We start from the raw sequence: 15,028 nt of genomic DNA on the forward strand, positions 1-15,028 counted from the left end.
TTTTGAATTCTTTTTGGTAGTACTATGCTTCATGCTTACTAGGCAAGCCCTGTACCCATGAGCTGCATACCCTTAGTCCCAAACTTCTTGACTATTGGTCAAATTTAGTTCAAGATGCATTATTCAATACTGGGTGCTAGTGGTTCATGCCTCTAATCATGCCTACTCAGGATACTGGGAGGAGAGGAGCCAGAGTAAGAAAGACCATGAGACTCTTACCTCCAGTTAACCAGCAAAAAGCCAGTTGTGGAGCTGTGACTAAGGTGATAAAATGCTAGCCTTGAGCAAAAGCTAAGGGACAATACCCAGGCCCCGAATTTAAGCCCCAGGATTGGCACACACACACACTCACACACACACACACACAAAGATGACTTGCTCACGAATGTGGTATTAGGTATAGCTTTTAAGATGATCTTTACTTGGATTGTCTTTAGACACTCAGTTTTGGGAGTCATCAGACAGCTTAGTACTGTAACTGCTTTAGCTTAGAATTTTACATCTCTCAGATACGATGGAAATGAAACTCCTTCATACCAAAACCCTTATCAGACATCTAGAGTGTATAAATAATGCTTAGTGGTATTTTCTTGCTGCCTTTTCTCCATTCAACTCCTGCCTCCCCACCATAGAGACTTGTTTTGAAAAAGTTGCCATTTTCATGACACTTGGATTTAAAAAGAATGTAAGTTGTAAACTTCCTGCACAATGCAATTGGACTCTGGCATCTTTGAGTAAGGATGGATTTGAGCAACAAGTATGTTGACAGGGTAGCTCTGCTGAAAATTATTCCTTAATCATTACATAGCATCATGGTATGTTTCTAACATGCTGCTTAATGATTACATTTATCAATTTGCCATTCCTACATGTGCCTTTATAAACACATACCTCAGGAGCACAGGGAATAAGGTAGCTAGTAAGGTGGGACCAGTAGCTCATGCCTGTCATTTTAGCTACTCAGGAGGCTGAGACCTGAAGGATCATGGTTCAAAGTCAGCCCAGGCAGAAAAGTCCAAGAGGCTCCAAAACAACCAGCAAAATATTGGTGCTGGAAGTGAGGCTTAACTGATAGAGTGCCAGCCATGCAAGCAAACCTAACAAGCACAAGGCCCTGAGTTTAAACTCTTGCACTAGACAAACAAACAAACAAACAACCTCCTCAGCCTGAGCCTTGAGTTTAAACTGTGGCACTAGCCAAACAAACAAACAAACATCCCCAGCCTGAAAAACAAGAATCAAATATGACATATTCAGAATATGCTAGTTTATTTCATGACAGTGAGTGCTCAATCAAACAAATACCACCATGTGGCAGCAGTTAGTTTATGAATGGAAACATGACCTTCACATTGACCTTGAGGCCAGCTTTCTTCTTCACAGTGTGTATACATACCAGCATGCTTTCAGAGCATGTTGACTTTAGAATCTATACCTTGTAGGTATATATTGCTTCAGAAAAATTCCTTTACAACACTTATAGTAATCTGTTAGTGGCTGGGATTATAACTTAAGTACTTTTAAGGTGGGCAGTTCACAGCCTTCAGCAGTTCAAGTGGGTTTTCTTGATTTGAAAAGAATATCTGGTTTGGGAAAGGAAGGACTGTGGCAACAATGTTAGAATCAACATCCAGACATCCATACCACTCTTTAAGTCTTCAAAGAGCCTTTGGCTTAGGCAAGGCTAAATACAGTCATGCGTTGCCTAACCACAGGGATGTGTTCAGAGAAAGTTAGGCAATTTTACCCTTATGCAAACAATGTAATGTGTGCTTACCCAAACCGAGATGGTCTAGCCTATCACATACCTTGGCTGTATGGCAAAGCCTATGGCTGCTGGCCTATAGACCTGAGATGGTCTAGCCTGTGGCTTCCCTCAGCTGCATGGCAGAGCCTATGGCTGCTGGCCTATAGACCTGAGATGGTCTAGCCTGTGGCATACCTCAGCTGCATGGCAGTTTGCAGGCTGCCATATAGTAAGTGGGAAGGAGCCTGAAGGCCTCGGGCCTGAGTGGCTGTCATGGTCACTCTGCACTTAGACTATATTGAAATTATAAAGAAGATTTTTATTTCTTTAAGAATACATTGTTAGTTACTTAAAGAAAACTTTACAGAGGTGAGGACTGTGAACCCCAAAGCATGAATTAGGTGCTCGTTGACAGATGTGTCAGCCTTCTCTCCCTGGGACAGTCTGGCAGAGTAGAATATGGCCGTGAGGGGATGAGAGCATGTGTGTTGGGTGAATAGGATCTGTGAGCTCAGTCTCAGATGCAGAGGGAAAGGGAACAAAAGCCCCATAGCTGCCCTCTCTCTGAAGTTGAAAGTGATGTACATGCCAGCAGGCCAGGCAGAGTGAGGTAAAAAAAGGAATTGCATCTTGGAAGCGTGGAGCAGGTGTAACTTCCTTTAGCATCGCTCTGTGGTCTCTCCCAGGAGGAGAAGGCAGGATCAGATGAGATCTGCTCTCAATCCAAGGGGATTGAGAGTAGCTACTGTGAATGTGGCAGAGGTAAGAGATTGTAGGCAACAGAAAGGCCAAATGATATGCCTGCCTCCTGTCTGAGCTATTTGGACAGGCAGAGGGCCATAGGCTGTTCCTATGTCATAAGCCTGTGCCAGAGCAAGTGAGGGAGAGTTAAGCCCTAATTCGTAATGACAGGAACTGAAGAATCCAGAGGATGACATTAGGGTCATGTGTTGGGTACCATGGCTGAGGTGGTGTTGAAGACAATGTCTGTGGCCAGGTGAAGGGCCTGGGGAATCAAGATAGCACTTGGGTTATTGCTAGGAGAACAGAGGATGATGGGAGATGGTGGAGGTGAAAGAAAACAGAAAGTCCCTAGAGCATTTCAATGTGTGTTGGGGCTATTACAATAATAACAGTCATGCATTCCTCCCTTTGCTTGATTTTCCTTTCCAAGTAGAAGATGTGCTCCTGCTAGGAGCTCAAATGATGGGCAAGGTGGCAATGAGGTGTCTAGGCCAGTCTTACCTAGGAGAGTCTTGATTAGAACTTACATTATGTTGCTTCTCCAGGAGGCAGGGGGTCGCTGAGGCCCGACAGTGTTGAGTCCTGGGCTCTTACTATTTTGTACTCTCAGTGCAGTTTATTTCCTCAAGAATACAATGCCAGTCTAATCCCAGAGTGATGGAAAGGCAATATTTCCTGCACAAATAGAAACCAAGCCCATCCATATTTCATTGTGCTGTGTTTGGTTGACACTGTAGTAATAGTTTGTTTCCCCACATGTACTTTTATGACTTATAAAACTATAAATGGCCATTTGGCTTTAACACACACACACACACACACACATACACACAGAGAAATATTTGGCAATTTAAAAGCTTTTCTTTCTTAAAACATTTCTCTTAGAGATCTCCTCAACACTGATTTCAGCCTCATGTTTTCTTCCTTGAATTTCAAACTATGTAAATATAGGAAATATATTTACTACATTAGGATGCAGGGAATTTTTAGCAGTACTTGTTTACCGTGCATTGCTCGGGATTTTAAAGTCACATGGGGACCCCTGGTGGTGGTTTCTTCTCCACCTTGAGGATAGTGATGCTAAATGCATCCAATGGAAAAGGGCCTTTGCCCTGTTGAGTGGAAGGTTCCTAGGGGCAAGATGACTTTTGGGACCTTACAGCAGAGCCAGGACCCAGTGCTCTTCCCACTGTCCCCTTGGAGAAGTTAATAAAATGAACGTGAATTGTGAAAGCACATGAAATGCCTCCTGCGTCCCAGCTGGGCTGTACACCCTCACCTCTCCTGGCCCACCTCTTGGGGTCTGGCATGGAGCCATTGCAGGAGTCCCTAGGTCTGCTTCCTGCATAGTCTCATCCACACCCTGCCACTCAAGTTACTGCCAAAACCTGGGGCCTGCTCTTATCTCCTTTGCTTCAGCTTCATCTCTGAGTCACCTGTACCCTTGAATAACAAGATTTAGAAACAAGTCTGTTTGGAGCATGTGAGATTTTTATTTCCTTACACAGACTTTTCTTTTTCTTTCAAATCATAACTGCTGTGTAAGTGTGGCTTTGGCCATAGTTTAACTTCTTTCTGCCCATTCTTTGTCTAGCAGATGGACATGGTAGAACGTGCATTAGGGAGGTGTTGAGAGCTAATCATATAAAGCCCCAGATCGTGGGTACCAGCTCTTCCTGCTGAATGTTTCTCACTGTGGGACACACTTCTTCTGTGTGGAGGGCTTCCTGTGCATGCATTCTCTGCCATATCCCCAAGATCTGAACTCTGACATGTGACAGATGTGTGTTTAAGCAATATGTGTTGAATAGAATTAATTGGGCCATGATACCTTGAACATCATATAACTTTTCTCCCTCCCTCCCTCCCTCCCTCTCTTCCTTCCTTCTTTCTTTCCTTCCTTCCTTTCTTCCTTCTTTCCTTCCTTCCTTCTTTTCTTGTTAGTTTGAGCTTAACAGTTGTAAAGCAGGCATTTTACCAAAACTTGAATCACACCCCAGCCCCTCTTTTTACTTCATTATTTTGTGAATAAGGCTCATTCTTTTTCCTGGGACTGACTTCACACCTCAATCTTCTTACCTGTGTCTGTCTCCCACAAAGTTGAGATTACAGACATGAGCCATTTATGCTTATTTTGTTGAGATAGGGTTTTGCTAACTTTGTGCCTAAGTTGGTTTTGTACCAACTTCTCCCAGTATTTACTTCTTGGGCAATCGAGGTTACAAGCATGCACCTCCATGATGACCATTTTAATCCTAATTCTTGATGATTAAAAACAGAAAAACTTAATTAAGTGAAATGATGCTCATAAAACCAGCATGGCACCTGGTACACACTTAGAATTCAATAAGCAGTAACTATTAGCAAAATTGCACTCCTCTAAAAGTCTTTAGTTACATACAAACATTTCTTAGGGCATCCTCTGCAAGAATTAGCTGTTATGACTGTCCTTTTCTCTAGGTACCACCTCCTGCTTTGGCAGTATCTTGTAGTAGGCGGTGGGGTAAGGAGGACGGGGGGAAGATAGTCTGGACAGCAATCCTCCTATTTATGTTTCCTTCATAGCTGGGATGGCATGCAAACCACAACACCCAGCTTTTTCTATTGAAGTGGAGTCTCATGAACTTTTTTTTAAAACCCAGATTGGCCTGGAATTACAGACCTCCCGACCTCAGCCTTCTGCATAGCTGAGCTGACAGACTGGGAAGCTGACTTAAAAAAAAAAAAAAGAGGAAAGAAAAATGAGGAAGAATGATTAAAACATAAAGTCCAATCAAATAGTAAAAATATGGTTGACATTGAAATGGATAGAGAAAGATAATACTATAAAATACAAAAAAGGAGAAAAGAAAAAAACATTTTTTATATAAGGGATATGAAAGGGGGAAATGCAGGTGTGAGAGAAAGGCATTAGTAGCTACAGCTTTGCAACCTCAGAATTGCAGACCTTAGGGGCTGGGAAGGTGGCTCAGTGGTAGAGCGCTTGCCTTGCATGCTCGAGGCCCTGGGTTCGATTCCTTAGCACCACATAAGCAAAAAGAAAAAAGCCGGAAGTGGTGCTGTGGCTCAAGTGGTAGAGCACTAGCCTTGAGCTGAAGAGCTGAGGGACAGCACCCAGGCCCAGAGTTCAGGCCCCACTACCGGACCCCCCAAAAAAAAAAAAAAAGAATTGCAGACCTTAGCTTGTTGATGTAACTCACAACAAACAGGACAAGCAACAGGGACCCTTGTTCAGAGTCGAGGAGCCTAAGAAGATCTTATAATAGAGTTAGCACACAGGCAGACCCAGGGCCTGCATGCAGATCTCCTGAGTCCATGGCTAGATCTCTTTCTATTCTGTTTAGTCACCTGTACTCAAAGATGACAAAGTACTCTGCAGATTGATTGACCGTCTATACACTGATGTCTTGGGCTGGAGGGCTGTTATAGAAAGGTGCATTTGTCTTTCAGTTTATGCCTGTTCAAGTACCAAACGATGAAGAGAAAAAAGATCCTGTGCTTTTTGCCAGTAGAGTCCGGAGTTTAATGGCAGAGTAAGTGTCTGTACATCATTATAACTAGTAAGTAACTGGAAAATCATTGGTAAAAAGTAGCTTAACCTTGCTTAAAGGCTTCTCTCCTCCTTTTCCTAAGTGTCTCCTTCCCCAACTTATTTGGGTAAGTAAAATAGGGACGCTGCCAATAAAATCACCTAAAATGCTCTCCCAAATGCAGCCCCAAACCAATGGAAATATGCCTTGCTCAGAAAGATGGGGTCCAGAGTTGTAGGCAGAAGAGATCATTTGTAGGCTCCAGGCTGGCCTGGAACTGTGGGACACAGCTGTGTGAAGCTCTTAGGGCCTCCTTTCTCTCCCTTCAGCTTCCAAAACGGTCCAAGTTTGCAGGGGACAGATACACAGAAAAGGGAAACAGCTTCCCAAGGCAGGAATGTCTAGAACGTTAGTATTCAGAAACTGAAAAACGTAAGTTTAACATTTTCCTGCACTTAAAGGAGTTTTAACTGGCCAATATCCTAATCAGAGAAATGCTATACATCATGCCAGTCCCCAGACAGCCTTCTGTCTGCCAGATGTTGGGTGTACCCTCCCCACCCTACTCCAAGCCTGCTTCTCCTTGTCGCCCCCTGCAGGAGCTCTGGAGCCAACAGGCTTTTAGCGTTTTCTTCTCAGTGAAAATTCAGCAGGAACCCTGAATTCAGCAAGAACTTCATAGCTTCAGAGCTTTACTTGGCCAAGGAGAATCTTAGTTGCTACACAGACCCCTCCAAAGTTCCTTCTTGTCTTGGAATTATAAACGATTGCTTTGCCTCTTACGTTTTTTGGTATTGTTGTTTTTGTTGGTGGTGGTCATTGGGCCTGAACTCAGGGCCTGGGTACCCTCCCTGAGGTTTGTTGTTTGTTTCTTTTTCTTTTTCTTTCTTTCTATTTCTTCCTTTCTTTTTTCTTTCTTTCTTTTTCTTTTTTCTTTTTTTTTGCTTAAGTCCTAGCACTCTACCACTTAGAGTCACAGCTCTACTTCCAGTTTTCTGGTGGTTAATTGGAAATAAGAGTCTCACCGACTTTCCTGCCCAACCTGGCTTTAAACTGTGACCCTCAGACCTCAACCTCTTGAGTAGCTAGGATTACAAGTGTGAGCCACCAGTGCCTGGCCTCTCATGGTTTTAATTATTATGAGGCTAAAATAGGAACATATGAGATAAAAGTAGTTGAAAATGATGAAGAGCCCAGCAGAAGTGAGGAGCTGGTGGTGGTACTACTACTTGCAGCTATTTCCTGAGTAGCATGCTTGGCTCTTTACTTACACCAGCCAGCATCCTCACAACTCCAGAAGGGAAAGAAGGAGTAGCTTAGGGCCCTGTACCACACTAGCGACTGCTTTGAGGTTCAGCTCCACATTTCCTGGTCCCAGAGCCCAAGCTGTTCCAGTGACATGAGTTATTGTTGTAATTCCTGAGATATTCTAAAGCTTTGTTTTCCTTCTTAAATAGTCTAACACCCATGTATTTATTCATCAAAGAAAAAAATAGCCCAGAAAACCTGTTTTTGATGGAAAACAGGTGTTATCCCAATCGCATTCATTCAGAAGTTAGTGCTTATAACAATGACTCAACACAGTCAAATAAAATTGAAAATCATTTTATGATTTCCACTTGTTAATAAAACTTAATGAAGAGGAGTCACAAGGAAAGCATTTCATGTGTTGCATAGCCTTTCCTTTGTGCTGTGTGTGTATGTGTGTGTTCATTTCTTATTAATACATGAATTTTCCAAACCTAATTCACTATTATTGAGTCTCTGAGCAGCTGGGAGGTAGGCAAGAGGGAGGCTTTGCACTGTATATGGATGCTGTTAGGCTTGGAAGAAATATTAGCTCAGTACCCATTAGTCTCAGTATTTTAAAGATTGCCATGCAGCAAGGGGTCCTCCAGTTACAAAAGGGAAGGGAAGGCAGATGGTAGTGGCTTGGGTGCATGTACAAATGCCACTTACCTTTAAACAGTACCTGTACCTACCCAGGTATTGCCTTGTGACCTAATTATTCCTAGGTACAATGAGAAGAGTGAATCTTAGGTCCAATGCCACTAAGTCCCCAGCTGATACAAGATCCATAAGTCTAGAACCAAAATCACTGGATTGCATGAGACTCAATTATTACTGTTCTAGTTAAAACACAAAATGAGGGCTAGGAGCTTGATTCAAGTGGTAGAACACTTGCCAAGCATGTGTGAGACTTTGATTTCAATACCAGGTATTGCAAAACTTCCCAGCTATATACACAGAAGCATGAGATGTTAAAAGCTTTACTTGGGCTACAGTAGGTCTGTGAAAGAGTAGAAAAGTGAGTTTCTTTGGCACCAAAAGCCACAGCCACTGGATTGAAAAAGTAGCTCTGCTCTTCCATGTACTATTCTGTGTTAATCAGTTCAAACTTTAAAAAGATCATCACCTTTTGTGAAGCATTGTATTTTTATCCCTCTTAATTCTTGTAGCGCTCTGGGCGTGCCAGTGACAGACCACACGTATGAGGACTGCAGGCTCATGATTTCGGCTGGACAGCTCACACTGCCCATGGAAGCTGGGCTGGTGGAATTTACCAAAATCAGCCGTAAGTTAAAGTAAGTGTCTTCTTACTATACTTTTAGATTGGTCTTAGCAAAGGAGCTCATCTTTTGTCTCACTTTATTATTGTTCCATTCTCAGATCCTGTGGTGTTTGTTAGGAAAGCAAGGATTGGGAGCTTATCTCCCATTTTATTGTTGGGTTTAGTATTTTTTTGAGAACAGTTCAGTTGAGGATTTGTGCATGCTTTGATCACAGGAAGAAAGCAAGGGACAGAGAACATGGGTACAGATGGCCTTCCTTGTTGGACATGACTCTCCATGGTTGATTAGTGCTCCTGCTTTGCTACCAGAAGGTTAGCATGATATGATAGATACCTCACATGGAAGAAGCTCCAATAATAATTCTGACCACCAATGCTTTTTTAAAATACTTTCCCTAGATCTACCTTTCTTATTTTCTGGGTACTTGTTTTTATTTCTCCCAAAGAGGAAAACACCCCTTGGTACTTTTGTGATTTGGAATGAACTATTTGCAACATTCCTATCTAGCTACCTGGTATAGAAGTTCTAGGTTCATTCTGTTCTTAATGCTAGTAGGAATGTACAGAGTGTACAGCTTCAGTGGATCTTGATGTCTCTTCTAGGAAGTTCATGCAGAACAAGCCACCGCATGCAAGTTCAGTGTTAAAATACAGTAATTTTGTCCATGGCTCATGTCTGTAATCCTATTTACCCAGGAGACAGAGATCTGAGAATCACAGTTTGAAGTCACCCAGGATAGGAAAGTCCATGAGACTCTTATCTCCAATTAATTACCAAAAAAAAATGAGAAATAGAGCTATGTCTCCGGTGGTAGAGCATTAGCCTTGAGCAAAAGGAACTCAAGGCCTAGACACTGTCTAGGAAGAGCATGGTTACTTTTTTAATCCAGTGGTTGTGGCTTTTCTTGCCAAAGAAACACATTTTTTCTACTCTTTCACAGACTTACTGTGGGCCCAAGTAAAAACTATATATACATATATATTTATATGTATAATAAACATATATAAATTTATGTATATAAGTTTATGCATAAATATACTTACATATTTTATATACTTTATATAAATATATAATATATAAGAAATATAATATATGAGATATCATATTTTTGATAAATGGTATAAAAATATTATTTCTACCTTCAAGATAGTAAAATGCTTTGCTCTTGTTTTATTTAGTGTTATATCCACAGTAGCCCATAGATTAAAAAATGTAGCTACACGCTGAAATTAGATGTAGAAATGTGGCTTGTTTAATTTTTATATGACAGAGTCAGAAATGATGTAAGCTACAGTAGAACTTTCTAGTGTTTCACCACTGTGATTGATTTATTTATTATAACTGGTACCGGAGGAAGTGTGTATAGTCTAATGAATCTCCAGGTAGTAATATTTTGTGAAGTGTGACTTTTCAGCCTAAAAGCTCTTTGAAAGTAAGATTTACAGCTTCTTTTGTAGCAACTCAATAAATACTACTTACTTACTAAATTAACATTTGGGATAAAATTTATAATCTCATTTTCCTCTCATGAATAACTTTTTATTCCACCACATTGTTCTTCTGACTTCCTTTTCTTTCCCTTTGGTATTCCAATATATTTATCAATTATATGAAAATGCTTCTTAAAAATTAAATGTTTGCAGATGTGTTCAGTATGTCTCTTTAAGAACCCTTTTGCATCTCCTTTTTAATCTTAACCTACACAATGTTTTTCCTTCAGATAAATTAATAGAACAGTGCTTTTAAGCAGTCCAGGTGGGTGGTAAAAAGCTAATCATGTGTGTTTATGATTCTTGGCTTAGACTAGATTGGGATGGCATTCGTAAACACCTGGATGAGTATGCGTCCATTGCAAGTTCCTCCAAAGGAGGGAGAATTGGAATCGAAGAATTTGCAGAATACTTGAAGTTACCTGTTTCAGATGTCCTGCGACAACTTTTTGCACTCTTTGACAGGGTATGTGAAAATTTAACCTTTAACAGTTTGACTCTGCCAGTCCTCACAGGGCATAGATCGATACGCTAAGTGATTGCAGACACTTGTTAAGTCGGTATCAGAAGAATTAAGGCTGAGCTTGTAGCATTATTTTATTTTTTTAAATCACCTAGTATGAAGACTAGTAATAGCATGTGTGTGCATTGCAACAGTAATGATGGTGCATAGTTATTCCAAATGTTAGTGCAATATTTATTAGGCCGGTAATAAATACTGTGACCATAGAGTCCCATCTGTAATTTGGAATTGGAGAAGTCTGTATAACTGGTAAGGATCTCAGAATTTATATAAAGTTTTGTACATTGATGGCATGGCAGGTGTGGTCATTTTTTATTCTAATAGCTTCTGGACTTCTTCCAGAAGGTATGAATCACAAGTAGATTTTATTTTCAACTGTTTTCTGCTTGTGAATATATAAGTATTGGCAATTAGAAAAAAATGGTCAAAAAGCTATCTTAAGAAAAAGGTTATCAGGATTTAAAGTTCTGATTTTTTTATTTGCTTTTTTTTGACATGTGAAATTGGCAGGAAAATTCAGTCCTTTCTGACAATTCTGAGTTCCAGCCGATTCATAGAGGCATGAAACTGCTCTGGCAACCAACACATAGCTGTTGTGCAAAAATCCAATCCCTTGAAGCCTTGTGTTTGTAGTCAAATCCATTCCATCCCTGTCCTGCCAGTTCAGGAGCTGCTGTGCATCCCTGTGAGTTCACATGCTCCAGATGCCAGATCAGTGCAACCATGTGGTATTAGAGTCTCCATTCTAGTGTCTTTCACATAGCATCAGGCATTTGAGATTCCAGGGTGGTCTATGTCTCCATTACCTTTCCCTGTTTAGTACTGAGTAGAGTCCCAGTGTGTAGACATACCACCATCAGCATTTCTATTCCTCAGTTGAGGAACATTTGATTGGTGTCCATCTGGAAGCAGTTCTGCAGGTAGCTATAACCTGAGCATCCAGGTATGGGTTTTGTATAAATGTAGGCTTTTTGTTTCATTTGGGTAAAGATTTAAGGATTTGATTTCTTTCTTTTTCCTTTTCTAAAGATAACTGTAATTTGCATTTTTTTTCTAATGGACATTTTTGTCATGTATAGGATTCAGAATTGATCTTAACAATTTGAAGATGGTCTGTTGCCTTCTCAACTCCAGGGTCTCACAGCTTTGCCAACTGATCATTCTCCAAGTTTTGCTTTTTTTAAATTACTAATCCTGCTATGGTAACTTGTCCAGTTTCTCTCTCTCTCTTTCTTTCTTTCTTTCTTTCTTCCTTCCTTCCTTCCTTCCTTCCTTCCTTCCTCCCTTCTTCCTTTCTTCCTTTCTTCCTTTCTTTTTTGTTTCTCTTTGTATTTTGCTTTGAGAGATTAGTCATATTTGGGAAAGAGAAGCTAAACTAGGCTTGTTTCCTCTTGACTGGTACCAGAAGACCAGGTCCTCTATTTCCTCTGGAAAATGAAAACTATATCTTGATGACAGCAGGATGGGCCTCTTCTCTTTTCCAGAGCATACTTTTCTTTCTAATGATTAACTTTGATAACATCCTTTAATGTGCTTCCATTAAGCAACGTTCTCCTGTAGGTAATATCTGGGCCACTCTTCAGGCTTTGGTAACGGTATATAAATTATTTCCCCTCCCACATCAAATTACGATGTGTCAGTGCCATGGTGTCTGGTACTGTAAAAAAGGAAAGGAAGATTTAGGGGAGGAAAATTCAATTATTGGATGTATCGATGCAAGTTGGAAAATGAGAAGTAACTTTCCACTTTTAAAATCACAAGTCCTTCTGTGAGATTTCTAGAGTAATTTTCGCTGTGGCTTGAGAATCCATACAAGTCATCATGATCAGTATAATTTCTCTGTCTACATAACCAGTTGTGGAAGGAATATGGCTAGGACGTACAAACAAGGACAGCAGACACAGAAATGAGAAAGGACACAAAACCTAGACAAAGGAGGAAATTTATAGCACATCTTAGAGCTCATGTTCACCAGCATCATAAATCAAAATTAAAAAGAGTTCCTATGGAGGTTGCTCTGCCCTTCAGGTAATCAAACTGTCCTAGGATGGTAAGGACATCAGTTCTGTGTGAATGATTGATGACACCTGCCACCAACCTCAATAGTTCCCATAGCACTTGGAACTACAGTAGGTTTGGGAATGGAGAAGGTTGTTGCTGTAGAGCAAGGATGGAAATACCCATCAATTATCCAGACTGACTCACTCTGAACTAGGCAAGACAAGTGTCCCCAGGCACTGGGGAAGCTGTGAGAATGGTTCCTCCAGGGACTCCCCTAGAAAGCTCCCCAGTTATTTCTGTCTGAGAGTTTGCTTCCCTTCTTAGCAGCTTTAGCTAGGACCCCTAAGCTCATCTCTAAAGTGGTTTTCTTTTGATCTTTGACCTATTGGAAGATAGAGAGAAAATAGTCTAAGATCAATAACTAATGCACTCGATCTCCATCTCTTTCTCCTTCCCTCCCACTGTTAACACACCTGCAGGTCTGTGCCTGTACTGAGGCTTTCTGTTTTGTGAAGCTGAATTATGTAATTGCTGCCCCACCCTGGACACCTCCCCACTTCCATGCCAGGCTTGTTTTCCCAGTCTAGCTACGTGATTTAGCTGGGGAATGTTTGATGGGAAAAGCGAGGAAGTTCAGCGGCTCTATAGTTTGTTTCTCTCTTATCTTGGTAAATTCAGTGCATAATGAGGGGTGGGGGCAGGGAAGGAAGGGTGGGAAAGAGAAAAAAGGGTAGGGTGTTCCTGTTGCTCTTTCGGTGGCCATAAATTTCTATGATACAAACCTCCCATAAGACTTCCCATTCAGGGGCTGGGAAGGTGGCTCAGTGGTAGAGTGCTTGCCTTGCATGCATAAGGCCCTGGGTTCAATTCCTCAGCACCACATAAGCAAAAAGAAAAAAGCCAGAAGTGGTGCTGTGGCTCAAGTGGCAGAGCGCTAGCCTTGAGCTGAAGAGCTAAGGTACAGCGCCCAAGCCCAGAGTTGTTCAGGCCCCACCACTGGACCCCCCCACCCCCTGCAAAAAAAAAAAAAAAAGACTTCCCATTCACCTTTCCTCTATCTCCCTCTCTCCTTCCTTTACCCCCTTCAGTCTTTTCTCAAATATAACACCATTGTCAGACTGTCATTTTAAGGATAGAGAAAAGATGACTTTCTCCACCATTCCCTTACTCTTTCTTCCCAGCGTGTTTTTGGCTGGTCTATGAAAGCTTCATAATGGCTTTTGTCTCAAGTTGTCCTAAAAAACATAGCTAGTTGCAGTTTGTTCTATAGATCCTCAGATACTTGATGGCAAGAATGTGTCACTCATGATCTGAAGCACGGCAATATGTACCAGCTTCCTCTGGAAAGTTCCAAAATCATTGGGAGGCAAAAAAGGAGGAAAAGACCCTTTCATTCTTGAGTTTAATTTAGCTTTTTATTTTCACAAATATGTATTGAATTCCCCAGATCAGAGGGTAATTGGGGAGGAGTTAAATATCCACATGAGTTCGAGTTTAGAACTAAAACAAGGGTTTAAAACGGTGTCTTCTCAGTATTTTTCATATTTATCATTCAAATTAAATATTAGACTTTGCTCACTAGGAATCAGATTTGAAGGAATTTAAAAGCATTTGATAAAAATAAAAATAATACTAACTAAATCAGAAATAATTATCAGACAGTTGTGTTTTTGTTTTGCTTTTGTTTTTGTTTTCTTTTTTTGCTGGTACTAGGGTTTGAACTCAGGGTTTCATTGTTGCTCTGCTGGTACTCTACCACTTGAGCCACACCTTTAATCATGCATGTTTTTTGCTCATTATTTGGTGATGGAGTTTCACAGATTATTCTGTGCAGGCTGGCTTTGAACTGTGATACTCTGGATCTCAGTCTCTTGAGTAGCTAGGATCACCGGCATGGCCCATCCCACCTGACTGAGCCAGTTTTTTTCACAGCTATAGTCATATCTGGCTGTGGCATCAGTTTTCATTCAAACCTCCATAAGCACTGTCCTGTTGAGCAGACGTGTGTGCTATTGGGACAGTGGAATCTTCTGACCTTCTGACCTGTGAGACAGTCACCACGTGTTTCAGCCACCACGCAGTTGTTGCTCCTCCATATTACCTGCCTGTCACCTCTTACTGCCATATTCTGCATCTCATGATACAGTCAGTGTACTGTGACCATCTGACATTCTCACCATAACAGCACATCCATTCAGTACTAGAACTAGACAGAATCTTCTCCAGAAGGCCAGATGCAGGATATCTTTTCCCTGTCAGAACCTCTGATCTCTGTTGCAAGCATTCATCTCTGTCATCAAAGTACAAAAGCAGGCATAGAAAGTTTGCTGGACCGTGCGGCCTGGCTGGTCACAATAAACTTTGTTTACAGAACATTGGCCAGTGTGGATTGGGTTCACCAGCTGTTGTTTGCTGATCCT

The 15,028-nt window shown here is 41.2% G+C and overlaps 1 protein-coding gene across 1 annotated transcript in view; it reads left to right on the forward strand.

Moving 5' to 3' along the window:
- Positions 1–15,028, forward strand: part of Lpcat2 (lysophosphatidylcholine acyltransferase 2) — a 59,778-nt gene that overhangs the window by 25,482 nt on the left and 19,268 nt on the right. The window contains exons 9-11 of the mRNA XM_042689962.1: positions 5,942–6,024; positions 8,481–8,606; positions 10,397–10,550. Coding sequence (XP_042545896.1) covers positions 5,942–6,024; positions 8,481–8,606; positions 10,397–10,550 — 363 coding nt within the window. The remainder of the gene's footprint in view (positions 1–5,941; positions 6,025–8,480; positions 8,607–10,396; positions 10,551–15,028) is intronic.

This window comes from Dipodomys spectabilis, unplaced genomic scaffold (genome assembly GCF_019054845.1).
Source record: "Dipodomys spectabilis isolate Male_0828 unplaced genomic scaffold, ASM1905484v1 ptg000130l, whole genome shotgun sequence".
NCBI classification, from domain to species: Eukaryota; Metazoa; Chordata; class Mammalia; order Rodentia; family Heteromyidae; genus Dipodomys; species Dipodomys spectabilis.